General features: G+C 48.7%; 2 protein-coding genes and 1 long non-coding RNA gene across 3 annotated transcripts; 1 reads left to right on the forward strand and 2 right to left on the reverse strand.

Annotated features, from left to right (window-relative positions):
* Positions 1-226: 226 nt before the first annotated feature.
* On the reverse strand, positions 227-17,302 carry NAA60 (N-alpha-acetyltransferase 60, NatF catalytic subunit). Its single transcript, XM_053957109.1, has 6 exons — positions 17,107-17,302; positions 6,076-6,191; positions 4,835-4,964; positions 3,564-3,660; positions 1,131-1,365; positions 227-403 (listed from the first exon to the last, which is right to left on the reverse strand). The coding sequence occupies exons 2-6, from the start codon at positions 6,183-6,185 to the stop codon at positions 247-249; spliced, it is 729 nt and encodes a 242-aa protein (XP_053813084.1). The 5' UTR covers positions 6,186-6,191; positions 17,107-17,302; the 3' UTR covers positions 227-246.
* On the forward strand, positions 17,246-19,420 carry LOC128795957 (uncharacterized). Its single transcript, XR_008433677.1, has 2 exons — positions 17,246-17,328; positions 19,282-19,420. It is a non-coding gene; the product is annotated as an uncharacterized LOC128795957 (long non-coding RNA).
* On the reverse strand, positions 18,303-26,132 carry INTS15 (integrator complex subunit 15). Its single transcript, XM_053957105.1, has 6 exons — positions 25,890-26,132; positions 24,778-24,999; positions 23,325-23,490; positions 21,173-21,700; positions 19,505-19,544; positions 18,303-18,969 (listed from the first exon to the last, which is right to left on the reverse strand). Exons 1-6 carry the CDS (start codon positions 26,079-26,081, stop codon positions 18,771-18,773), a joined length of 1,347 nt encoding a protein of 448 aa, XP_053813080.1. The 5' UTR covers positions 26,082-26,132; the 3' UTR covers positions 18,303-18,770.
* Between the last annotated feature and the right edge of the window lie 29 nt (positions 26,133-26,161).

Genomic DNA, 26,161 nt, shown 5'->3' on the forward strand with positions numbered 1-26,161 from the left:
CAGCTGGGAAAAGGAAAGGGACAGCAGGTCCCACCTGCTCTTGGGGCTTGGGCTCCAATAAACAAGGTCAGAATTTTATTTCCCTTCAAATGAAACCTGCAGGAGTTCAGCTGCTGGCTGGAGCACAACCATGCCCTTCCACAGCAGCAGATGAGCTCGCTCCAGGATCTCTCCCAGAACAGTGGCCGTGGCAGGGAAGGAAGCTGAACCCAGCACCCACCTGCACTTCACTGCTCCCCCAGTCCGTCACATTGTGCGGCTGTACTCGATGCTGCTCTTGGCAGAAATGCCAGACCAGGGCAGGAGGCTGCAGAGGAGGCTCTGGGCTTGTCTGTATATCCTCTGGGGAATGGAGCACGGGCTCAGGCTGGCTAGTGTGGAGCCAATGTGCTGTAGGTAGTCAGTGGCCACCAGTTAAGGACAGCAACACTTACACTGCAACTTAGCAAAGAACATAAATCACTCCTGGACCTGCCCTGCCTGCAGGGACCCCAACACAGTGGAAGCTGCTCAGCTCAGTCAGATCTGCTCCTTCCAATCATTGCCTCCACCTTTCTATCAAAAGTAGGTCTGCTCTGCCCTGCAAAGGATGGCAATTTGGGAATGGCAGCTCCAGCTTGTGTAGGAAATACTTCCCCTAAGCAGTTCCCTTTGCACTCCACAGAAGATCCTGTGAGGACAGCAGTCCATCCCCCTGCCCAGGGAGCTTGGAACGGACCAGCTACACCCAGGAAGGATCAAGTTTCTTCTCCGTGATCCGTTGACCTGAAACAAACCCTCTAAGTCAGTGTGGGAGCAGCCTGCTGAGATCCAGGCCAGCCCAGGCTCACAGGGGATCCCAGGTCACAGGAAGCAAGACCAAGGATTTCTCTGCCCTGTTCATGGCTAAATCCTGCACCCTACAAGCCAAAACACACCCAGAACTTTGGTCTAACACCAGCACTTGCTCTCACTGGCATCCAACTTGCTCCAACCATCCTACATCAAGTAACTCTAACATCTCCTTCCTTCCAGCTTCAGAATAAACCCACATCTGAGCAGGTTTCAGTTCCCACATCTACCCACACTCTGCTGCTGTTAACCCAAAACAGGGTTTGGCCTCTGCTCAGCAGCCTGCAGGGAAAGGATATAAGATTGTCCAGGGTGGGTGCCCGCCGTTGATGTACAGGACGTAGGTGAAGCCATCTTTGAGGACCCCTCGGATGGAGTAGTAATAGGGGAGATAGTGGTGCTGTTTAAAGTCTCTGTTTTCATAGAAGTTTATTGCTGTGTTGTTGGTGGTGAGCACGTGCAGGTAGATGGCTTTGCAGTGGTCCTGGGCAGTGGTGGAGATGTGATCTTTCAGACTCTCAAGCAAGAGGGAACCTGTTGAAGAGAAGGCAGCAGGATCACAGTGTGTGTGCAGCCCCAGGGACCCTCAGTGTGAGGGTGTGTGGGGCCCAGCTGAGCCCTCCTGCACCAGGGACTGCTCATCAGGGATTGCTGCACCTGGAGACCCCAAATCCCACCCAGTTCTCACAGGACCTTCTACATGGTTTCTATACATGGTCTCACCTATGAACACGGCTTTCAAATCCAGAGATTTTAAAGACACAAACCTCTGACTCAATAACCACAAGGATGAGGCAGAATTTTGACAATACTGCCCATCCCCAGCAGAGCAAATCCTGGCTTTGGGGAAGGTCAGTTTCATTTTCAATGGTATCAGTTCCACCCCATACATGTATTTATTTTAAAACCATTTGATGCAGCAGAGTGTCAAAACAGGACTTCACAAGCAGGTTACTGTATTGTGCCTGCTGAACTTGAATCAAAATCTAAGAACTGCTGGGATTTTAAGATACCTTCTGAGGAGGAATGGAGACAGCCTCATCCAACCTGGATTTGCTGCAGCCAGCAGGAAAAACCAGAGAAAGGTACAGAGGATACTCCAGCCCCAGTAGACAAGACCTGGGGTTCACCCACACCACCTCAACATGGCATGAAGGACCCAGCAGAACCTGCAGGGGAACTTCTTCCAGCAGGTGTGGTAACACCAGGCTAAAGAATCAGCCTGACTAACGCTCAGGGGAGATGGCTGCTGCTGTTCCACAATCCCCAGGGCCATAGGACTCCCTGGAGGACCCACAGGATTTCAGAGCAGAAGTCAACAGCACTGACTTCACGTTCTCTTGATACTTAGTGAGAATCTATATCAGCCAAGACCAAAAATCCACTGAGACATCAACAGCAGAGCAGTTCAATTTTGTTATGAGATATTCCAGACTTGTACCTCACAGAAATCCATCTGTCCTATGGTTTAAGAACAGCAGAGAACTAGAAACCAAACACTTTTACAAAAATCAGAGAAAAACAGTGCTTTAGTGCTCAGAAGCATGGCTGGAGTGAAGAGCCTCCTGCATGAAAGGCTACAGCTTCAAATACCACTAGAAAAACTCAACAGAAAGGTCTCAGGAAAAGCAGCAGCAGCTTTTTTTAGGTTGTGTTGCTACAGGTGCAAGCTCTAAGTTTTTGAGAGAGGACAGCAACACACTGTGCAGATGGAATGGATACAGGAAATACTGACTCTGAAAGGAGAAAATCCCAGCAAGATAGAACTGGGGAAAAAAGTAAGATTTGGAAATTAGGAGGAGACTGAAAACCACCATAATTTTACAGAAAGATCTCTTTACCAGCCTCTGTGATCGTTCTGTGCTACCACTTTCTTCTCTGTACTGGAAAATTCTCTCCAGTGCATTTTAATGGAAGGTGAGAGGTTTAAGCTCTCACCAAGGACTCTGTGGTCATTTCTTTATGTATCCTCTAGGTTTATACCTCTCCAAACATGCCTGGGGGAGAAGGGAGGACTTGGAGGTCTGAGTTATATACCCCTATCCACTGAAGAGACTCCAGGTGTGCACCCCTGGGTCACGCTGCCAAACCTGGCCCATTCCCTTCTGCAGATCAGAGATCCACATCCTGCCTGACATGGCACCAGAAGGGCAGCACTTGGGGACAGAACACAACTGCTCTAAACAGAGAGAAAGCCTTTCTGACTCCAGGATTTCACATGGCTGCAGGAATGCTGCATGTGGCAGCAGACATTAACAGAGCTGACTTGTACATTCGAGATCTAATCAGGCACAAGTTACATTATTTTCCAGTTCCCTTTGTGGTTTTCTCACAGTTTGTTCTATCTGTTGAAGATGAAAGATTAAAAGCAGCTCTGTTTTCTGCTTCAGGGTTCAGTCTGCTGATACGCAGAAAGAAAATAATTTCAAACTCTCCTTCTGGGTGAAGTTCTTACACTTTCAGACAGCCTCAGCAGCACCAGTGTGAGTTTTTGGTGTGCTCAGCTGGCCTCTGCGTACAAGACTGACAAAGCCTGTGCTCTTTGGAAATATTTGCACATTGTGTTGTGCCCACACCAGTAAAAACCTCCCAGTGCACCTGCACTATGCCACCTGCTGGTACAGTCACAGGTAACCTTTCCCATTCCCACGGGGATACTGCAGGGGGATACTGGAGCTCCTTCAGTCATACCTGGCAAATACACCAACAGCTGGCACTGAGCAGCATCTTACCTATTCCATGTTTCCTGAACTCCTTCACCACTCCAAGACTTAGGATGTAAGCAACTTGAGTGTCCACAGGAAAATTGGAAGCTAGGATATCTCCATCCTGCATAGAGATAGGACAGGTTTTTAATAGGGTACCTGAGGAGGCACAGGAGAAAGCATGAACCCTGTACTGGAACACCTGAAAACAAGGCTGAAGCAGGACACTTCTGTTAACTGAACAGTCTTAGCTGAAGCTTTTGGGATGGAGTTAACATATCCAAGCATGGGGCTATTCCTATTTTCACATCATCCTCCCAGAGGCAGAACACAAACCGTGCTATTTCCTACCTATGTACGTTATTTGTGGCTTTAGAGACAGAACATCCTTGCTTTCTTTGCCAGAAGGATTCAAAGTGCCAGTTCTGGAGCCACCCAGCAGTGTTTAGATCAACCCAGCAAGTCCTCGTGGCCTGCAAGCTGCACCTGAGCTGTGTCAGCTGGAGATCTCTGCACTGCTGGGGAGGACAAGGAGCACATTCCACAGGCCCAATTGCCCAGAGCAGTGCCTGAATAAGCCCTTGGCTTTCAGCTTGGCTGGAACAAGGGCCTTTTGTAGAAGTTGCTGAAGATGCAGCTTCTGACTTTGATGAGCTTTGAGATGAAGCCAGACAGCTGAGGTGAAGAGACCCATGTGCTACTCTGTTCATGTTGGGATTATTGTTTAACCACATCACTGAGGGCCTTCCAGGAGTTAGGCACTTCCTGTACTGCCCCTGCTTTTTTTTTGTGCTCTTCTCCCATGCTGTCTTCACTGACCATCTCTTCTTTCCCTCTCTGCTGCACTGGACTGTCTCTCCTGCCTCCAAGCTCTGTTATCTCTCAAGTCCAAGCTCTCTGCAGACAGGTTAGCTCCCCTCAGGGCTCAGGACAGGGACTGTGTAAAGGGAGGAGTTTCTGCAGGAAGTCACCAGAGTGACTCACCCAGTACAGCTAAGGAAGCTCTAATGAAAAAGAGTTTTGTGCTCCCACAGGTACACCAGCCATGGCCAGGGATCTGATCCCTCAGCTCCCCATGGGGCCATGCTCCAGCAGGAAGAGCCTCTGTGGTACCTCACCCACCCTGCTCCATTAGCTGCAAATCATCATGTGCTTCATTCCTTACATTAACTCAGACCAAGTGTCTGAACAGGGGAGGGGAAAACCCCACCCCAAACAGGTTTATTTGTTTTATTTGTCCCCATTCCCCACAGCAGGGCTTGGATTCTGTCCTGCTGAGGCCCAGGGTAGTCACATACCTCTTTGTGCACCTTGGTCCTGCTCTTGATCTCTGCCACTATCATCCCCACGATGGAGCCTCTGTATGTGGCTGCGAGGGAAAAGAACTTCTTGTTGGAAGTGATATCTCGGTACCATGAGTCAGGGTACCTGGGAAGGAACCAGAAACAGGAATGTCTGGGGCTGCAAGCCCATGGGAACAGGCATTAGATGCTCCTCAACTGGAAACACCTATTGCATCCCATTTAGTGCCATGGATTCTTTCATCATGTAATGGCCTCCTGCCTTGCTAAGAGAATCGCATTTTCATCTTACAGTCATCGCCCAGAGCTTTCACATCCATCTTTACCAAGTTATTTTTAAATGCAAGATCCATCTGCCCTCATCTAAGAGTGTAAGGATCTCATTATTTGATACACATGTAAAAAAATGCTGCATATTGATAGGAAAAAAAAATCACCAGCCTCCAGTTCTCCTCCTCCTTCTGCAGCTACTAAAGGGAAACTACTATAAGTTCATTTATTTCCAAATGAGAGTTCAGCATGTCTTGCCTTTAAAAGAAATCTACAAACTCAAAATATTATGCTTTTGCTGATTCGTTACATTTTATTCAATCTTCATTATAATCTGCTAGAATTCTCTATAAACCTTCTTCACAAGCTAAAGTTAAAAATCCATGAAGTCTACAGCTGTGTTTTCCCTGGATGCTTTAGGCCAGAAATCTGTCAGTGTCCTCCAGAAAAGCTCCTGTGCTCGTGCAGTCATGGGCATTGACCAAATGTGGGTCTGGGGAGCTGGGCTGGGCCAGGCTGAGATCAGCTTTATGGGAGGAGCAGTGATCCAAGGGAAGCACTGCTCAGTTTCCCCAGGACAATCAGAGCAGCCCCTCGGGAACAGCTCCGTGTCAGTTCGGTTTGGCTCTGAGGGTGCTGTCCCAGCACCAGGCTCCAGGACACAACTTCCTTTCACAAGCACAGGGATGCTGTCCTTTTTCCTGGAGGTGTTGCCCTTCCCCACCTCATTCAGTCTTTCTCAAGAAGCTGATCCATCCCTTTAATGGGCAAAGCCCATTTTCCTGCCAAAATCCGCACACAGGAAGTTTCTGATGACTACAGCACGCTGTAGGACAGGCAGCAAAGGACCTTTAACACCACCACAGTGCACAGAAGATTCCCAACCTGCTGCTGTCCTGACAACAGCCCCGAGGGGCAGTACAGGTTCACCCCATTTGTCCCAGCTGCCCCCCAAAGCAGGCACATACTCGATTGGGAACCAGTCTCCACAGAGCTGTTTCACTGTGTCTATGTCATCGTGGCAGAGCAGGCGCAGGTTCACATCCGTCAGTGCAGTCGGGGGCACCTCCTCTGTCATTCACACCTGCAGGGGAAGGAAGCACAAGAGCAGGGATGGAACACAGGGTCTGATCCAACAGCACCAGGAGGGGCTTATGGATAAAGGAATTTCCCAGGAAAGTGAGTTTTCAGGGGAGATGAAGCAAAACACGACAACACTGACCTGAGAAGGAACTCAAAGCTGTGCTGGCCATGGGGCAAGCCCAGCTTGCAGCTGAGCCTGACCCATCCCTCCAGCCCCATATCCAGCCCCATCCCTGGGAGCACAGTCTGGTGACTGTGTGCAAGGGGCACGTGGCCACCAGCCCTTCCAAAAAGAGTATTAAATGAGCCAACAGGGTGCCAATTGTACCTTCTGTTGCATGGAGCTCTTCAAACGTCTGTGCAGGACCAACATTTTGTTAAAACAAAACTGAACCAACAGCTTAAAAAGGAAGCACTGCTAGAGGAAGGTTTAGAAAGTCCTCTTGCACAACCCTGCCATCTCCAGTGAGTACATATGCAGAGGATTCCAAGTCTTTAAAATGTTCATTTTGTTTAACCTATGCTGGTGAAATGAGATCTAGTTTCACTTCCCCTCATTCCTGTGTGCCACAGCTCCTCCCAGTCCAGCACAGAGCGCTCAGAGACAGAAATCCCAGGATACCTTTTCTCCATAGCCCTGCCACGATCTGCTGAGCATGAACACAACACTTGCTGCAATGTCTTCGGCCTTTTTTAACATCAGAGGGAAAGAAGCAAGTGGTTGTAAAGTGCTTGTAAAAGCATTTGTAGTACTGATGGATGACTGGAGAACCCATTTTAGGCATGACAAAGCCCCACATGAGACAGACAAGGTGAGTGGAGATAGGAGTCGTTTCCTTCATCTCTCTCACTCCGACCCTCCCAGGTAAACGAACCAGACCAGGATGCAAATTTTAAAAACCAAAGCCACCGCCCTCAACAAAAACAAATTACTTAAAGTTTTAACTTTTTTTTCCCCAATTTTAAGAGTCTCGAGTCTTGGTTTCAAAGTGCCAAGTTATGAGGGAAAAGCTGCACAGAGCCATGTTTGTCTGTGCCCTCCTGGAAAAGGGATGCTCAGCTCTCCAGAGTTCTTGATTTAAAGCTCAGAGCTCAAGGAAGAGATTTAAAAACACCCCCCATTGGACTGCATATGCCATTTGAGCAGCTTCAACACCAGTATTGTAACTGGCAAAGTTACAATTGCCAGTTTGGGCAATTTTAGTTTGCCAAATATACAATTTCACAATTAATTTATAAATTATTAAGTTACTAAACTTACTTGGACAAGCTCTCAAGCACATGGTGGGATTCTCTGGTTGCCCTGTGCAGGGCCAGGAGTTGGACTCAGTGATTCTGATGGGTCCCTTCCCTTCAGCATATTCTATGATTCTACTCTGGCAGTTACAGTCACTCTGTACAGAAATGGATAACTTGTTCCTCTCCAAAGAATTCCTTAAAAAGCATCACAGCTATTTTCCAGCCTGTTCTAGGACTGTGGCTGTCTGTTTACTGAGCAGTCCAGGTCCAGGTGTCAGTTTCAAAACAACATAAGCGCCTACAAAACCTGCACTCCTCGCTGCCTTTAAAACTTCTTTTACAGTTCCAGAATTGGCTCAAGCCCTCAGAGGCCAGACTTGGAATCTGTATCCTGTCACAGTGGTGCACACACTCCCCACCCCCAGCCTCTGGTGACCTTTTAAGAAGCCTCAGCTTCACCCCATGGGACCCTGAAGAAAGAAGGACAAACATTTGCTGGCTGAGGCTCGTCTGATCCACACCACTGATTCTGGATGCTGTGGACCCCAAACTCACTCCCCCACCCCTGCTGAATCCTCTGCTGAGCCATTTCAGAGCTGTGACACACCACAGAATCATTTTTCTTGCAAAGTTTCAATACTCCTGTAAGGGAACACCCCTTCTCAGCATTAATAAATCAGAGAGAAATGAAACCACCATGCCAGGGCCATGGTTTTGCTAGTGAGTAGAAAAAGGCAGGGCAGCACAGGACACATTCCTATGAGGATTAGTCCATGTGTATTTAACAGCATGTTCTCAAAGAGCTGGGCAAGCATTACGCATTATCCTGGAGCTGAAGCCAGGCTCCATCAAGTAATCCATGACTGTTTTGTTGAACAGGATAATCCCCCTCCCCTCAAATTCAGACACCCACGGCTGGTTGTGTTTGCAGGGACTCGATCCAGGATGCTCCAGCACATTTAAAGGACATTTGGGACACCTGTCTGGCACTGTGTCCTGCCACTGGGGTTTAGGAGAGCAGAGCTGTGCCCCTTCCTCCTGGCCAGGTGTCACTGCTGCTGGAGGAGCTGTGGGAAGAGGCTGCTATGAGCAAGAGAGAGGAAATTCCAAGCAAATCAATTCCCTTCATACCCAGGTGACAGCCTCTGGGTCTTCTGAGATACCTGGAAAAACCCCCAAGAGCAGGTCCTGGCCCTGGGCACAGCCTGTGGCAATGCTGTCCTTAGCACAGCCAAAGTCCTGAACTCAAGTCTCAGCCAACACGGTGACCTACGTATCACCTTTGGAGTCAACGTAAGAGGACAAAATACATGTTTGAAAGCACAAAATAAAACAAAAACAGTATCAGTGTAAAGCAAAATCCTGGAAGTTAAAAGGGCCTTTAGGGGTTTAGAGGCAGCAACACTGACAACACAAGTTGTGACCTTTGAGACCAAATGGTGGCTACTGTGAAGCCAAATGCAGGCTCCAGGGGCATGTGGTTAATTCAAGGGTGTCCACAGCCACTTTGGAAAGCCAAAGTGAAGTTATCTTATTTCTTTTAATATCTTTTTCTCAGGTGTCAGCCTTTGGTTCACATGATGGCCACGGTCTGGGAGGCAACATGGCCAACATCACCCACTGTCCCCCATCCTGGGGGCACAGTGACCTCACCCTTCTGTCCAAACAGGAAGCACTTGTTCAGGAGGATTAGAAAATGAGCCAACATTTCCTATTTTATTTAACATTTCATGCTTACAAAGGGATAGTGCAGATAAACATTGGAAAAGCTCGGAGGAAACCCTCTTACAAAATACTGCACTCAGGAGCAAGTAGAACTAGAAACTGAGCATGTAATTCCCTTTCTTACCTAAAACTTGCAGATATTAATGCATAACAAATTCATTTCAAAAATACAGGAAAGCATAAAAGTTTTAAGCATTTTTACTAGTTTTCTGCCTCACTCTATTGAAACAAATCTAGCAAAATGTTTTGGCCTCAAGTAAATTGCGTAGCTCCAAGGAACCTGTGAAATTCTTATGACAAATATTTAGCAGTAATGGAAATTGGATGAAAAGAAATAGTAAATGCATTACTAAATAAGCCAACTTGACATATAATTTTAAATGAAAGTGCATTGTGAGGCCTGAACTTGCTATTTTAAAATGATGTCATAAATCTTTGGAATCATTAAGCTCTAGCTACAATGAGCTAAAGAACAGCATTTCCCAGTTCTGCCTAAAAGGCAGCAGAGCCTCTGGCTCCAGCACTGGCCCAAGCCGTGGCTGGGCCTCCGGGGCTTGTCCCTGCTCACTCAGCACGATGCAGCCAAGTACAGGCACTGCCATTGCCACCACCAGCGCTTCCAGATCCTACTGAGAAGGAGCAGCTCTTGTTTAGAGCCAGGTGCAGGAACAGTTTATTTACACAGACCACATGCTTCACAGCTAAGACACCTCAGCTCCACTTTTCTCAAGAGCAGGATGTTTTCATTCCCTCTTACAGCTCCTGTATTAAAAAAAAAAAAATCATAATAAAATCTACGTAAGATCACATTTCTAGAGAGAGATGCAGCCATACAGAACCAGCACTCTCAATCCAGCAGGGTGTTCAAATGAAAGATAAAGCCTGATGCTTTGGCAGACAACTGCTTAAACATGTTTGAAAATCCCTTCAGCACTTCCATATCTACAAAAACCTGGCCAAGTGGTTCTACAAGTTGAGATTTCCCTTGTTTAGCACTGTTAGACATGTTTTAACAATGTTTCTGCCTTGTGCATCCTGCAAAAATGAGTTGGATTTCAACAGTGAACAAGATGCTGGTTTCATTAATTTTTATTTTGATTTCAGCTTCCAAGCAGATCAACTCATTAAATTCCCAAATAAATATTTTATCATCTAGCAACAAATATCACTGAATTTCCTAGCAGAATAAAAGCCAGGTAATCTTGGTTTGACTAAAGTCAAACAAATAGCAACTAGGATTGTTTACAAGTCTAATTCCCAGTTATGGATGTATTGACTTTAAATTTAGTGTTCACACAAAAACCAGAGTGAAGGAATCTTCTTCACTTGCAGAAACAAAGCTGGATCAAAGTTCATTGATACTTTTTGCTTTACTTAAAAGGTAATTGAGATCAATTCATCCTAGAGAAAGCAGCAGAGCTGCAGGGAAGAATAAAGAGAAGCCCTGGCTTGCTGGGGGTGTTTATAAATGGATGCCATAATTCAGGCAGCATTGTCCCTACAGGCACACCCTGTCGGGGTGTCCCAGCACCTCCAACATTAAACAGTGCAGATCCTCTGAGACTCAGCATGAAGATTTCCACCTTCAGGAATTCAAAGCATTCACTTTGTGCACACTTCTGGTGGATTATTAAGGATTATCTGCTGTCCTTCCACAGAAGGAAAAGATTAAGTTCCTGCAGATGACTTGCAAGGACACACCACGAAGGGGCTGTCCCAGAGGAAGGGCAGTGACACCAAACAATGCACTGGGCACGGGGCTGGCCTGTCCTGTCAGCTCCTGCCCAGCACTGCAGGACATGTCACAGTGCCTCTGTTTCACTTTACAGACACTCCCTGGGAGATCTGCACACAGGGACAGAGATGGATTTCCTTGTGCCTGGTTCCCTCACACCAGAGGTCTGCTGCAGTGTCACCACCAGATCCTTGTTTGCAACTCCAGTCGCCATCTGGACAGTCCTCAGATCCCAGTAACACAAGATTTCCAGGAAAGAAAAATTAATAACATTTAGCATCCTCTCTCACTTGTAAGTAAATAGGATCAAACAAAGCCCAGAGAGAATCTTAAAGCTACCAAAATGCAGAATTTTAGCTGTGACTGAGCACCACAGTACCCAAAACAGCCCCACAAAGTCTGCTGTTATCTTCCAGAACACGAGCAGGATTTTCACAGCTGTAAGTCTCTCTACCTTGTCTGGCACTGAGGATTTGATTTACATTAAACCATTCAGTCTGAACCAGTCTAATTCCACAAAGCAGTACAGATTTCCCTGCTGCATTTCATTTTCAGCTTACTGAGTTTTTAGGTTACTGGTCTCACAGGGAATGTTTCACACAGACACCTCTGTCACCAAGTGCCTTTCATTTATTACAATGAAAGTGCAACTGGATTTCAGAACATTATGGATTCATTACTAAGAATCTCAAAGAGGCACTTCCAGGACTTAGGGCAACATTATCCAAGCAACAGGAGCCAAATTTTTAAAGATATTTAAATACTTGGCTTGACAGCTTCACAGTACTACTTCAAGTATGGTCATAGAATAAAAAAACATAGGTTGGAAAGACCCTTCGGGGTTTAACCCAACTTAAATCAGGTTGTTTAGGCCCACATAATGTCAGTGAGGAGCAAATCTCTTCACTCTACCTGGAATCAGACCAGTCCCTATGGATCTAAAGGCACAACTGGAAGCTGGGGCAAATGTGCTGCCTGCACCAACACCCCCAGGGTGCAACACAAGCACACCTGACAGGGCAATTGTTACACTCTGCTTATCCATTTAATGCTCCTGCTCCTTCTAGGAATGCCACAGGGGTTCACTTGGGACAGGCAGCACACAAACCCCACAAGGTACAGCTCTCCTCATTCCCACTTTGTTGAGCAAAGCCACAGAGCCTGGAGCTCATGGTCACACACTGAACACTGATCGTTTCACCTCCATCCCTGTACACTCAGCACATCCCACAGGAGTGCTGCCCAAAACTGCCAGCACTTCATTGCCTACACTAGCAGAAGCTTGGGATGAGTGAGATTCTTAGTGAGAAATCTGGGACAAAATGACTGATTCTGTGGTTTGGTCTGAAAAAAAACACAGTAGCGTGGGTGGAAGCAGGCTCTGATTATGTGACTTCACAACAGCCCAGAACACCTTTGGATCCATGTTCTTCTGCCTTTTCTACCAGAATCAAAAGCACTGAGTCTCAAAGCCCCTCATGGGCCCCAGGTCACCCAGGGGTGTGCACTAGCTCAAAACCTGGAGCTCCTCAATATTTAAATTCCTTCAATAGCAGCTTTTTTTCTGTGCAGGAAACTGCCCTGTCAACCACCTGCCCCAGCACAGCTCCCCAGGCTGCCACAGGAGGAACACACCAGGTTAATCCAGCCCTGCCATGTGGATCCCATCTGCCCCCAAAGCACATCCCAAGCACTAATGGGATTCTCTTGGGGACATCACTCTGGGGAAAGGAGTTTGTCAGTGCCTGGTCCAGTAAATCCATCCAGGGCAGTGTGCTTGAATAGCACCCCACAGTGGAGGAGGGCAACACCCAGTGAGCTTGGGAAGAATGTGTTGGAAGGAAAGCTGAATTCACCTCAGCCCCAGGGAGGCTGCAAGGTAACCTAGGGTTGAGATGAGACATCTGCACTGGTGAACTGTCAGGTGTCCTGAGCCAATTAATAAAAGAATCACATCTTCCTGAGATAGCCAGACTGACATGGCAGCAATATACACACAGCTGAGCCCAAAGCATAAAAACTGGACAATTAAAAAAGTCAATTTTGAAGGAAGCAAAGCAGGCTTCAACCTGTGTACTCCTTCCTGAGCACACAGAGACCAGGAACAGGCACCTGGATTTGGATACAACCATACACTGCCATCACTGTGTTCAGCTTTACTGTGATTTCAGCGTGTTGCTGTATCACCTTGCTCAATCAGACTCCCACCTAACACCAAATACACCAAACAAGTCAATTAGATTTTACACCCTCCTCCTGTGGAACAGCTACAAGAGCTTGGCCAGAGCACGTTGAACTTTGACAGCCAGGAAGGCAGCACTGTCACACACAGCCAGGAAAAACCATCCTGGCAATCAGCCCTCCTCCTAAAGACTCACCCCAGATGGCTCAGACTATTTTTCCTCAGCTCTGAAATGCTGAAAACACCGTTCTAAGAACAGATTTGTGCCTTGTCTAGAGCTCCACACAATTTTCCACTCTGCCCTCATCGAGGTGTGCACACCACAGCACAGAAAGCCTCCAAGCCAAACACCCAGAATCACTGTCATTAACACTTTGGCCTCCTGCCATGAAGGATCAGGATTTGAAACAGTCCCCAAAAGGATATTAAAAATTGAGAAGGCAAAATATAGTTCTACCTGTGTAGCAAGCAGTGGTTATTTATTAGAAATAAAGAACACTTACTGTTAGTGAAAATCCTTTAATACTCACACCCCTGATCTTCTGCACACTCGGAGCTGGACTTGTCAGACTTCCAGCAGCAGAAAGCATTAATGTTTTGCATGTGGGTCACTTTCTGGGCTGTTCTTTCACCTTACAGCTCTGGAAACATTTCTGGAGCCGTGGATTTCACAGGAGCCAGTCCCCAAATGAAGTGTCTCTAAAGCACACTGCACAAGGCCTGGCTTCCTGCTGCCCCAGATACAGCAATTCCTCTGGGAATGGCAAACAAGAATCTCTAAGAGGGTTTTGCTGTTAAATCTTTTCTTGTTAAGACGAGGAAGGGAAAATCTGCTTTGTGACAGTGGCACTGTGGGGAGTTCAAACCCAAGGGTCACAAAAGAGACACACTGGCAACAAGTTCCTGGCTGGAGGGGAGATTTAATCACAGCAAGTTTCCAATAGGCACCTCTTCCTCCAGAAAACAAATTTAAAAATCCTCAAAAAAAATCCATTGTACCTGCAGGCCCGCTGCCCTTTCTGAATTAGAATAAACAGCCACACAGAACATGTGTGTAGTGACTGACAAAACAGCCAGAAATGCAGCCTACAAACCCCTGGGGAAGGGAATTTAAGGCTGCCTCCATTTCCTACACACTGTCCTCATTATGGAGCAGCATTGACCAAACCCAGCCCCTCCACCTACACCCTCACAGGAGACACCAGCACAACTGTCCAGAGGTTACTGCAAACAAGGGGCTTTCAAATAAAATACAATTTGAAAGAGCTTGAAAAGAACATTCATTCCTCAGTTGTCAAACAAGTGCCCCAAACTTAACATCTCTCCAAGATCCTGGATTTAAAATTTGAGCCAAAATGGCTCCTTTCCTTTCTTTTCCTTTCCTTCAGCAGTTTTCCAAGCATGAGAGACTCAGGTTCAACTCAAAAACCCCATGCTGCGGTTTTAAACTAATAATATTGAAAATGGATCCTAGCATAGGTGTCTGCTCTGACAGCCACAGTAATAAATTGAGGAGCAGAAATTAAAAACTTAATTAAAAGCCAATGTTGACAAAGTGAGCAGCTCCTGTTCCTACCTCTGTGCAGGGAGGAAAGTGGATGGGGGGAGGCAGAGTGAAACATGAAGCTCCAAGTCTTTCTGCAACTCTCTGCATTGAAGGCACCAGACATGCTGTGACAGGTTAAACCCAGGGAGGCAGGAGTGATCCCACACAGAATGGTTTTGGATAGCACTTGGCCTCCCAGTTTGTAGACAAGGTGCAGATCTAAGGCAGAGCTTTTTGTGCTGTCACTCTGGACAGCAATTGGTTCTTTAAAAGCACCTGAACACGTCAGAGAAGGGAATCCCTGTCCATGGGCCAGGGCTGCCTCCAGCCCAGCAGCCTGGCATCAGCAGGAAGGCAGAGCTGCAGGATTTCTGAATCAGCCCTGGGTTTGCACCTGTCATTCCTCAGGTATTGCCAGCAGTGCAGCCTGGGTCAGCCTCTGCAGGCACAGCTTCACCTCTCACTCCATGAATTACACTGGGAGTGGCTGGGGTGGGGCCAGAGAGGTGGGAAAGAGGCAGGAAATGAGAGAATGGCTTTTGGGGTGGCAGGACCAGCTCAAATCAGCTGACAGGCCCAGCACTGACTCACAGAGCACACTGGCCCAACCCCTGTACTCAGAACACCCCCCAAAAAACCCTCCACCAGGAGAAAAACCCCATCCCCATATGCAAATAAAGATCATCCCTACTGGGAAATAAATAACACCAGACATGAGAGAAGCACCAGACTTGTTAATAAAAATAAATGCACATGCTCTGTTAAAGGCTCTTTGGCTAAAGAGCATTTTCTGAATTCCACTGGCAGTTCCCACAATGTTTCATCACATCCAACTCCAGTCTGAACAGGAGTTGGATGTCAGGATGATTGACACTGGTTCAGGAAAAGAAGTGAAAATTAAGAATGCCACAGGTTTTAAGAGGCATTCACAGGACAGCCACTTCCCAACGAGACACGAGAGGCCAATTTGCCTTAAGCACATCAAACAATCTGCTGAGAGAAACAGAGCAGCTTCAAAGAGCAAATATTGTCCCAGCACCACTAACAAATGTTTCTCCTCTGCCACCAGGTGTGGAAACACTAATTAGAGCAGTTTACCACATGTTACAGAACTACTTTTTAACCTGCCAGAGAAAACCTGCTTTAAAAACCTGGTCCTGTCACTGCTTCTGAGGGGGTGAGGCTGCTCAGGTTTATCTTTGGAAATGAGCTCACACATTAATTATCACACACTGGGACAGACCCAGCAGTTGGGGTTTTGGGGTTATTTTTGGTTTGATTTCTTTTTCACCTCGCTTGTGAGACACTGCTGGAGTTTATTCCAACAGACAACTGGATAATCTGAAAACACACCATGCTCTAGTGCTCCCAAAATGCTCCCACAAGTGTCCTCCATAAAGACTTCTGAGGATACTAACCTGCACTAAGGAGAGTCTGTGGCAGATTAAAAGAAATTAATTACAAGAATTAATTAGATTAAAATCATTTAGGAGGAATCCACAGTGAAAAGAGTCCATTCAGCAGGTCCATAACAACTAGATGGAAGAAGAGAGGAACAGAAATGCAAAAGTGGCCGATGAGCCTTTGGGACAGGGCACAGATCTCCAGGATGGTAAAACCTAAAGCTATTGTCAGTTGCAGAAAGCTCCCACAATGCCAAAAGCCAAATAAAACTGTAAAAAAAAAAAAAGGAATGGAGACGGAAGGAATGCAAAATTTGTGTTGAGCGCTGCAAGGGGGGAAAGCAGCCAGGCTCAGTGAGAACATCTGTGGCCCAGCAGCAAAGGAGGAATTATGAGAACAGAGAGGGGCAAGATCCGTGTCAAAGAGTCTGCTCTGAGGCAGTACGGACGTTTAATGTGCCTGTGAATTAAACACCAGAGGGGAAGGAAGCGTGGCCAAGGGCCAGGAGCTCAGCAAGAGCACCCAGAACGGGCTGGGAGCTGCTCGAGCACAACAAAATCGGGATAAACAAAGGACGGAGCAGGCCGAGTTCAAACTCAACACGGGCAAGGTAATTCAACATGAGGCAGCCTGCAGCGGGATACGGAAATCATCTGTAACACGAGTGGAGTGGCCGCCACACGTTTGAGCTCCCGGCCGGACACAGCAACGCTGGTGGCCTCAACACCCCCGCAGAACACGCAGCCGTCAACAAACACAGCCCAGCAAAGCCCAGCAGCTCCGTTCGGCCCGCGGGGAGCACCGGATCCGGCCGGACGCCACATTCCCGGCCTTCCGCGGGAAATCCGGCCGCGAAAGAGGAAATGGAGACGGACACGGGCGACGACAATGGCACCGAACTCTCCGTCATCGGGAAGGACGGGAGCACATCCGCAGGGCCCCGGACCCGCCGCGATCTACGGGCGGGGGGACCGGGGTTGCCATGGCGACTGTGCCGGGCCCGGGCCCGTCCCGGGCGAAATCGCCATGACAACACCAGCCCCCTTCCCCACCACAGAGACCACCCCAAGCTCTTCCCCGCTCACCTGGGAGGGGCGGCGGACGCGCCCTCAGCACATCCCGGGCGGCGGAACCGGACGGAGGAGCGCCGGGCACGGACACCGGCGGCACTTCCTCAACCGGGCACCGCGCAGTAACGCGCATCCCCATTGGCTGGCGCCGGGGCACGTGACCGCGAGCGCCGCGCATGCGCAGAGAGGCGCGCAGGTCTCCAGAGGCCACGTGGGCGGCGCCGAGCAGGGAACGCGGTCGGTAATTAAAGGAGGGGTAATTAAGGGAGGGCTAATTAAGGGAGCGTCCTTGAGCGCAGGCGCTAGGGAAACAGGAGGTGGGGCTGGTCACGCCCCTGGGTCACCTGGCCGGAAGTTTCCCTCAGTCCTTCAAAGGGATAGGAGGCAGAACTGTCACGCGGTGTAAGGGTTCGATGCCATTCGTGGTTCTAATCCTGAAATTAGAAGTTCTGTAGGGTTTTTCCTTGTTGTCGAAGCTCTAAAAAGTGAGATGAGGCAGGATATTTCAGTCGGAAAGTACCTACAATGGTTGCCTAGTCCAACTGCCTGACCAAAAGTTAAAGATCCTATTTTTATTATGGGTTCAGCTGACCTGCAGGTTGGACCAGGTGATCTCCAGAGGTCCCTCCCAATCCTAACTACTCCATGATAATTATTAACCTTCCACTTCCACAGTCTCCTTGCCAGCTGTTCCATTCAAATCAGATTTTCCCACCTTCCAGCTAATTCGCCCTTTTTTTGCAGCCAGTGTGGAACCACATCTCCTCACACAGGACAGCAGCAGAGGTCTTTGTCACCACCTCTGCTGTGTAGGAAGAGCTCCTTTTTTCCTGCTTTTTCATCCTGCAGAGGGGGCTCAGAGAAGCACAGCAGGACAACAGAGGGGCTGGACACCACCTTTGGCAAGCTCTGCTGTCCTTCCCAGGATGATTCCATGCATTCCCCTGCTGCACTCAGAGCTGGCCAGCACAGCACTGCCAGCCTCTGGCCAGTTTTCCAGCCAGCATTAACAAAACCCCCCGGATCTCACCCCAGATTCTCAGGAAGCACTGAGTGAGGGGTGTACAGGGCATTTCCTCAGCAGGGAGGTCGATGGGTCACTGCAGCCACAGATGGGTTTTGTCCCACCCCAGCACAGGCCTGACAAACTGGACCTTCTTATCACTGGAAAGAGAAGAATCCAATTGTTTGAAATTGTTCTAATTCTTCTAATTGTTCGAAGAAGAAAGCAGCAGATGTCTTTTATGCTTCTTAAATTGTTTCCTTTAATAGGAAGTGCTGCTTTACTCTACCTTGTGCTTCAGAAACAAACGTTTGCCTTCCAAAAATATACAGTGTACACATACTCTGTAGCTATAGATACAAACATTTACAAAGAAACAAGCGGGCTGGAGTGGAATAGCTTGGAAAAAAAAAAAATCACACAAGGCCTTCCCACAGCCAGAGCAGCATCAAACCAACTTCCACACGCTGCAGAGGTTTGGAATTGATGCTTCCTATGGCCATCCCCTCCTTTTGTCCCTGGGATCCGCCTCGGTGCATCCCGCACCCAGCCCCGGCGCTGCCCCAGGGCGCGGGCGGAGCTCAGCTTTGCTCCAAAGAGGAAAATGCGGTTCCCAGGCGTTTGCTCTTTGTCTCTGAGGCTTCCCGGGACGCAGGGACGCCGGGCCAGCCGCGGGCTAGCGGATGGGCCGGTACGGGAAGGTCATTCCCGGGATGAAGGTCTGCACAGGGTGCGCGGGCAGCGCCGGGTGCGCGGGCAGCGCGGGGTGCGCGGGGTACCCCAGGGGAGGGGTGTGGATGTGGGGGTAGAATCCCGGGGGCAGAGCCCCGTGGGTCGGCTGCTGCACTGGGCCTGAAATCACCAGCTGGAGCAGGCTGTGGAAAGAAATTCACAGGAGATTATCAGAGGAGCTTTTGTCGTGGCTCTAAGGACAATTCACATCCATCTCACAGCGCTGCTGAGAGCCAGGAGCACAGTGACACAATTCTGTTCCTTACAGCTTCTAGGAGACTTTTTTTCCCCTTTTCCTCCCTTTTTTTTAAAGCCCTGCTCTTTTTGCAAAAAGGCAAGAAGCAATTGAGCTTAGAGGCAGGTAAAACCAGCGGGGAATTAGAGATGGGACAATTTAGGTGCAGATTCCTGGCTGGAATTTCATTTCTCTTTCCTGTGCCTTTGTTCTAACACAGACTGGGAAAGAGCACCCACAGGTGGGAGCACTGAAGCCCCTTTCTGTCAGGAATCCAGGGAAGAAGCAGCCAGCACTGTGTCACCTTCATCTCCATGCTAAAGTGCACGTAAATAAAGGCCAAGTTCCACAAAGACAAACTTTTAGAGGAGATTTTGTCTCAGCAGCCCTCGAGTGTCTTAGAACATGCATCAAAGCCAACACAGCTGCAAAAAGTCTCTTACTTGTTATGTGGTAGCCTGGAGCATACAGTCCTCAAGTCATCTGAAAGAGGACACAAGATTAACAATAAGGATAAAGCAGAAATTAGAGTGGTTTTTCTCTCTGCTATCTTTACTAGGAAATCAGATTACTGAATAATCATTAATTTTACTGAATAATTACTGATTACTAAATCTGTCAGTAATCTGTCATCATCATCAGTCAGCAAGAGACCCAGAACCTCTCTCAGGCCCAAAATCTTCACAGGAGATAAAGTGTTTCTCCATTTCACCAACTTTCCCCACCAGCCCCTTTATTGTTATATATGTTTGACATTTAAGACAGAAAAGCTTTAAGATGGATTTTGCAATACCAACACATCAGGAAGTAACTGAGACATAGGAAGTACAAGGTGTGACTCTGCCCAGTGCCTGTTTTGTACTGGTTTGGGTTTTTTAACCACTGCTTCTGTAAAGAATGGGTTGGGGTTTTCTTGCTGGAATCTATCAACTAGAAATTGCACCTTTTTACCACATCCAAACTTCTCCTAAAGCAGAATACCTAGAACCAAGGAATTTAACAACATATCCCATTGATAAAGTGTTTTCAGGAATGGCTTGAGAACAAACTCCTGCCTTTGTAGACAAACACAACCCCAAAACACTGAAATATCTGGTATTTCAGCAGCCCCTTACACTGAATTACCTTCCACAGAAAGAGCAAGTGCTCAGAATGTTCCAGCTAAGAACAAACACAGCTGAAATCAGCTCTCAGATCAAAAACCTCTGATTTCTGTTTGTTCTTATAACACTCAAGAATTACTTTAAAAAAGATGAGGAAGCAGAACAGTGAAATTTGACCAGCAGCACTGGTTCAGCCAGGACAAAAACATCAGATCCCTGCTTCTGCAGAGGCCACTCTCTGCAGTTGTGGTCTGCACTTAATGTCCCAGCTGTTGGAGAGCTTCAAGCCCTCTGGTGTAACCTAAAATTGTCTGTTTTCAAGAGAATAGCACAAGAAAGGAGTCTGTGTGACTGACCCTGCCCTGTGTTGGGCCACTTCTCTTTTATCTCTCTGCATGTCTTTTGGAAAGAACTGGCTTTGGAGATGGGAAAGCCAGACAAAAGCCACGTTAACAGCCCTTTTTTACTGAGTCAAACTGAATTTGGACACCCTGTAATGGGGTCTCATTATAGGTGAGCTGAAGTCCCAGAAGTTTCAGTTGAAGAGGTATTATTTGCTTTTCAAATTCTTTGTCTAGCACACCCACCCAGGGGTTTATGTGCTTCATGGCCTCTCCTCCAGCAGGCAAACTCAGAGAACTTAAACTGAAGCAAAATCAAACAGTGCTTTTTAAACAGCTACAGGCAAATCTGAGGGGAACAAAGTGTCCCCATGGCAGACACCCAGATACAACCCCTGGTGCACAATGCAGGGCTGTGGATCAGTCCCCAGCTCTGCAAAGCAATGCCTGACTCACCCACAGCAGTGATCTCTCCTTTCTTACTCTCCATCCAGCTATTTTTTCTGAGCTATTTTGTGCACTATGACTTTCTAACAGGGGCAAACTACTAATTATGTTGTGAACACCTTGATCTTTACTTCCCTCACCCCAAAACTGCCTCTTACAACTTCACCCTGGAGGAGAAGAATGGCGTGCCAGGTCTCTGCCAGCCCCACAGACAACTCACCTCTGGTGCACAGGAGAGCTCCTGATGCCATGGCCACTTGCAAAGCCTGAGCCAGCCTGTCCAGAGCAAGTTCAATCTCTTTGGATGCATTGAGAGGATTGAGTTCATCAGACAGTCTGTTAATGTCCTCCACCAGAGGAACCACGTGGTCAAAGGGTACCAGCCCCAGGCGCCCATAAAGGTTTTTCTCTGTTAAATGCCCCTGGAGCATCATAAGGACCTGCAGGACACTCAGATGCAGCTTGGAATACAGCTGGTGGCAATCCCTGTCTTCTCCTGAGGCCGAGTCCTTGGCAATTTTGTTGGGAGCGTGTCCATTGGAGAGTGAGGCTTTCTTCTTCCTTTTGTAGGCCAGGGGAGCCTTGACGCACCAGCGGATGAGTCCGGTCAGCGGGGTGAGCTCCAAGAACCCGATGGGCAGGTTGGCTGCTATGGGAGTGTTCAGGAAGGTGATGAGGATCAAGCGAGGGTCCTCAAAGATCCACGAGACAATCAGCTCAAGCAGATCCGAGGGAGGGATGAGGTCATCTGGAGATAGGAGAGTTAATGCTGGGTAAGCTGAGCCTTGCACTGAGGCACAGGACTTTAATTTAGGCTCTAATTAGTCTCTCCTACGCTGTCCCAATTACAATTTCTGAACCTCCCTAATTCTGCTGGTTTTCCCAAGACACCAAAGGTAGTTTGTTCCAGGGAAGACACAACCATGTTCCTGTCACCTTCCCCACCTATTCCAAAGACACCACCAAACACTGATATTTATCTCTTTTCCCAGCAAAGATTCTCTTGTCGTTTTCTTCTCTGCCACTCATCATCTGCTCGTTTTTTTTCCCTAATTTAAGTCTCCATTTATCCCTTGCCACAGGAAGTCCAATGGGCAAGGGAAATAGGAAAAGCTTGTTGGGTGAACAGAAGGAAGTGCCAATAACTTAACTAATTTCTTTTAATACTTACTTACCTAAACAAACATATCTTGTGGAAAAACACAATGCAACAACACAATTACACAACATATAAAGGATTATAAAATGATGTAAAGCTTCAGGTGAGAAGTGAAAGATGGTCATGAACTTGACTAGACAAGAGAAACCCTGACACATCATCCTCTCACAGGGGGAGTGCTGCATTGGAAGAGCAAGCTCCCTTTTCTTGTGTCACCAAAAACATCTCAAATAAAATAAGGAATTAAAAAATTCCTTCCTATGACTCGAGTTATTTCCTTTCTGACATATACAATATGCTCTGAGCTCTACCAAATACTTTATAAAAACAACATAAAGGCTAAGCCTGAACCTCTCACTCTCAGTAATGCCAAGCTGCTTATCTGGAGAAGAGTGTGCAAAGCATTTCCTTTATCAATAATAGCATTTGCTTTTCTGGATTATAGGTGGTGTTGGTATTTGGTGTATGGCTGTTCTCTGGTCTACCATGAGCTTTCTGTGGCTGAGTAGAGCTAAATCAATCTTATTTTAGGCACCTACAAGTGTCTGAGCAACAACCTGAGACAGGCTGTACCACTGGCAGGTCACACACACAGTTAAAGAGTGCACTGGAGTTATGCTGTTGATTATGTTTCTCACCACTGCTCCAGCCTGCCAACATTCAGAACTTGTTTCTCCCCTTTTTGGAAGGCATCAGACTGACAGGCAGCCCTGAGTTTCTCTCAGGGCTGACTGAGCCCACACAGATCAACTTTCACTCCCAGAGCTGCTCAGTCAACAAGGTCCCATGTCCTTTGCCCTCTGTGGAGGACAATGCCCTTTGTGTCAGATGTTCCTGGCTGCTTCTCCAGCAAAGACTCTCCCTTGTTTCCCAGAGAGGCTGTGGACTCCAAATCCCTGGAAGTGCCCAAGGCCAGGTTGGACAGGAGCAACCCGGTCTAGTGGAAGGTGTCCCTGCCCATGGCAGGGGGTGGACCAAGATGAGCTTTAAGGTCCCTTCCAACCCAAACCAGGCTGGAATTCTAAGTCAGCCACTGAGTGGTTATTTTTATTCTCACCCCAGGGCCAGATGAAGCAACAACCACACCCCTGAGCTTCCTCTGGCAATAATTACATGGTAACACGTCTTTAGGATTCCAGCAGTTCCATCTCTTGCAACAGTTAATTTGTGGTGCATCACACTGCACCTCTCACTTGAAAAGATGCACTTTTACCTGAAGAGAGGTCGTAGAGAGCTGTGACTGATGTGATGAACTGGCAGCAGAAGCGGGGGCTGGCAGTGAAGATCTGCTTCAGGGTCTGGATGGAGCCTGGCACCAGGTTGCAGTAGTCATCGACCAGGGCTCGGGCCAGCCTCACACAGAACACAGCTGGGGTCCGCTGCAGGGACAGCACACGGGGACACCAGATCAGACCCTGCACAGGCTGCTTCAGCAGCTGTGTCCCCACCTTCCCCACGTGGCACTGCGTTGCTGTGGTGGTTCTCTCTCAGCACATCAAACACCCACTCTCACAGAAATAAAACCATTCTACTGCAATATCAAAATATATGGTGATATCTTGAGCTTACTGTATCTCTGGCTTAAAATTGAAACCTTTTAGATATTTTGACTTAGAGATTTTTTTTTTTTACTACTTCAGCAACGTTTCTTCCCTGTGAGGGCGGTGAGGCCCTGGCACAAGTTGCCCAGAGAAGCTGTGGCTTTTCCAACCTGGTCTAGAAGTGTTCAAGGACACACTGGACAGGGCTTGGAGCAACCTGGGATAGTGGAAGGTGTCCCTGCAGGCGATGCAATGGGATGAGCTTTAAGGTCCCTTCCATCACAAACCATTCTGTAGTTCAACTGGTTCAGTCCCAGAGCAACGGTTCTGTTGCTGTGCCTGATATTTTTAATGTGGAAAATATTCTGTGGATTCCTCACGTCACTTAAAAGCTGCTATCTGAAATAAAAATACACCTTCTCCTGCTATCCAGGCTATATCCCATCCTGCCCTCCCAAAGGCTCACCATGTGGGAGAAAAAGGGCCCCACATGGTGCCTCCTGCCACCTTCCCTCCCAGCACAGCCTTCCTGCTCTGGCCCTGTGTCAGCTGTGACTTCTGCACGTCCCACAAGGGCACCAGGAACAAAGGTGCACTTCCCAAAGCCCACAGTGGGGAATCTCAGTGGGAAAGGAGAAGACTGAGGAGATCTCCAACCTACTGCATTCACAGAAGACAGACACAGGTATTTTGTGCCCAGATTTCAGGACAGGGGTTTGCCTCTTCCATACACAAACCTGCACATCAGGAAGGGTGTATTTCCCAAACTCCAGAGTCAGCTTCTTCAGGCAACGTGACCATAACTGCCAAGGTTTGTTCCCTGCTTTGGTCAAACCCTCCACTGAGCCCTTTCAATATGCAGGCTTTGGGGGGATTATTAAAACTTTCACTGACAGTAAAAAACCCACCCAAACTATTTTTTTCTTCCACTGCAGCACATGAATGGATTGGCAAAGCTCTCCCTGATGCCAGAGCACAGGAATGGGCATGAGCACAGACACGGGGGCAGCTGAAACTGCCAGGGAGGAGCAGCTGACTGTGACCAGTGCCCCAGTTCACTGTGCCCACCCTGAAGCACACCCTGACCCCCTCCCCAAGGCATCCCTGCCTGCACAGGAGCTGTACCTGCAGCCAGAAGGCAGCACACTCCAGCACAGGAACCCTGCAGACAGCCACTGCCATGGAGACCAGCTTCCCCAGCAAAGCCATCCTGCTGTCATCTGCTTTGTTCCCTTGGGGGCTGAAGAGAGATGAGAAGATGACCTGCCGGACTGAATCCTTGGTCTGCTCTTGGAAATAATTGCACATGATCTCAAGGAGCTGAAGTTCCTGAACTGGGGTCAGCCTCTGAAAGAAAACAAAAGCAAAGCTGTAAAATACACTGAGCCTCTTGAAGGACCACGAACCAAGTGAAAAGACAGGAACAGTAAAGGCTGAGAGCTTTCCTTCGGGCTGAGGGACTCAATCTTTATGCTCAGCACACACATTCAAGCTTCTTGAACCACCAGTGTATTTATCTGGTGACACTGAAGAGCTCCAGCTTTCATCTGAATATCCTGGATATTGAAACCTGGATATCCAAAGCTGGTGCTTGCTGCACCTGCAAGTGCTGCCCACCAAGTGAGACATGGGACTGACATTGCTGGGGGGGAAATATTTCCTCCCTCTGCAAATAACAGCACTGAGGACACTGCTGGGCAGCTGGGGGCAGAGCTGGACTCGGCAGCACTGAGGGCTGCAGGGCCACGTACCCCAACAGTCACCAGCAGCCCTGGCTTCTCACTGCTCATCTCTGAGCCCCCCATCCCAGCTCCATCCCAAGCCCACCCAAAACCCCGCCAGGGCCCAGCTGCAGCACTCGGGGGCTGTGGGCAGTCCCCAGGGCCCCCACCACAGCTCCTCGGGGCCCGGAATCCTGGCCAAGCCAGCAGGGACTGGCCACCAGCGCCCTCCCTGCCAAGAAACCTCAGTCACCGGCACCCCAGGGACCCCGTGCTGTCGTCTTAGGGCCTCGGTCTCCAGCAGCAGAGGCTCAGGGACCCAATCCTGCCCATCTAAGCCCTCAGCCTCCAGCAGCAGCCCCCGCCGGAGGGAGCCTGTCCTATTCTGAGGCCTCAGGTTCCAGCAGGGATCCCGTCCTGAGCTCCCGCGGCCTTCCCTCCATGCCCACTCGCCGGGGCGGCGTCCCCCGCGCCTCCCGGGCCCGTCCCGCTCCGCCCGGGGTGTCCGTGTCGCACCTTGGGCGGCGCGCCGCGCTCCTTGGGGACCTGGAAGAGGAACTCCTCGAGCAGATCGGTGGGGCCCTTATCCACGAGCGGCAGCGGCGAGTTCTGCAGCTGGCTGCTGAAGTAGATGTCCAGGTGGTAGAGCACCTCCTTGGCGGCGCTGAGCGCGTCCCGCCGCAGCAGCGAGTGCCGGATGTCGCTCATGGCCCCGGCCGCTCCCGCTCCCGGCCCCGCTCGGCGCGGCCTCCCCTCGGCGGCGCGGACGGGCGGGCGCTACGGCGGCC

This window comes from Vidua chalybeata, chromosome 16 (genome assembly GCF_026979565.1).
Source record: "Vidua chalybeata isolate OUT-0048 chromosome 16, bVidCha1 merged haplotype, whole genome shotgun sequence".
NCBI lineage: Eukaryota > Metazoa > Chordata > Aves > Passeriformes > Viduidae > Vidua > Vidua chalybeata.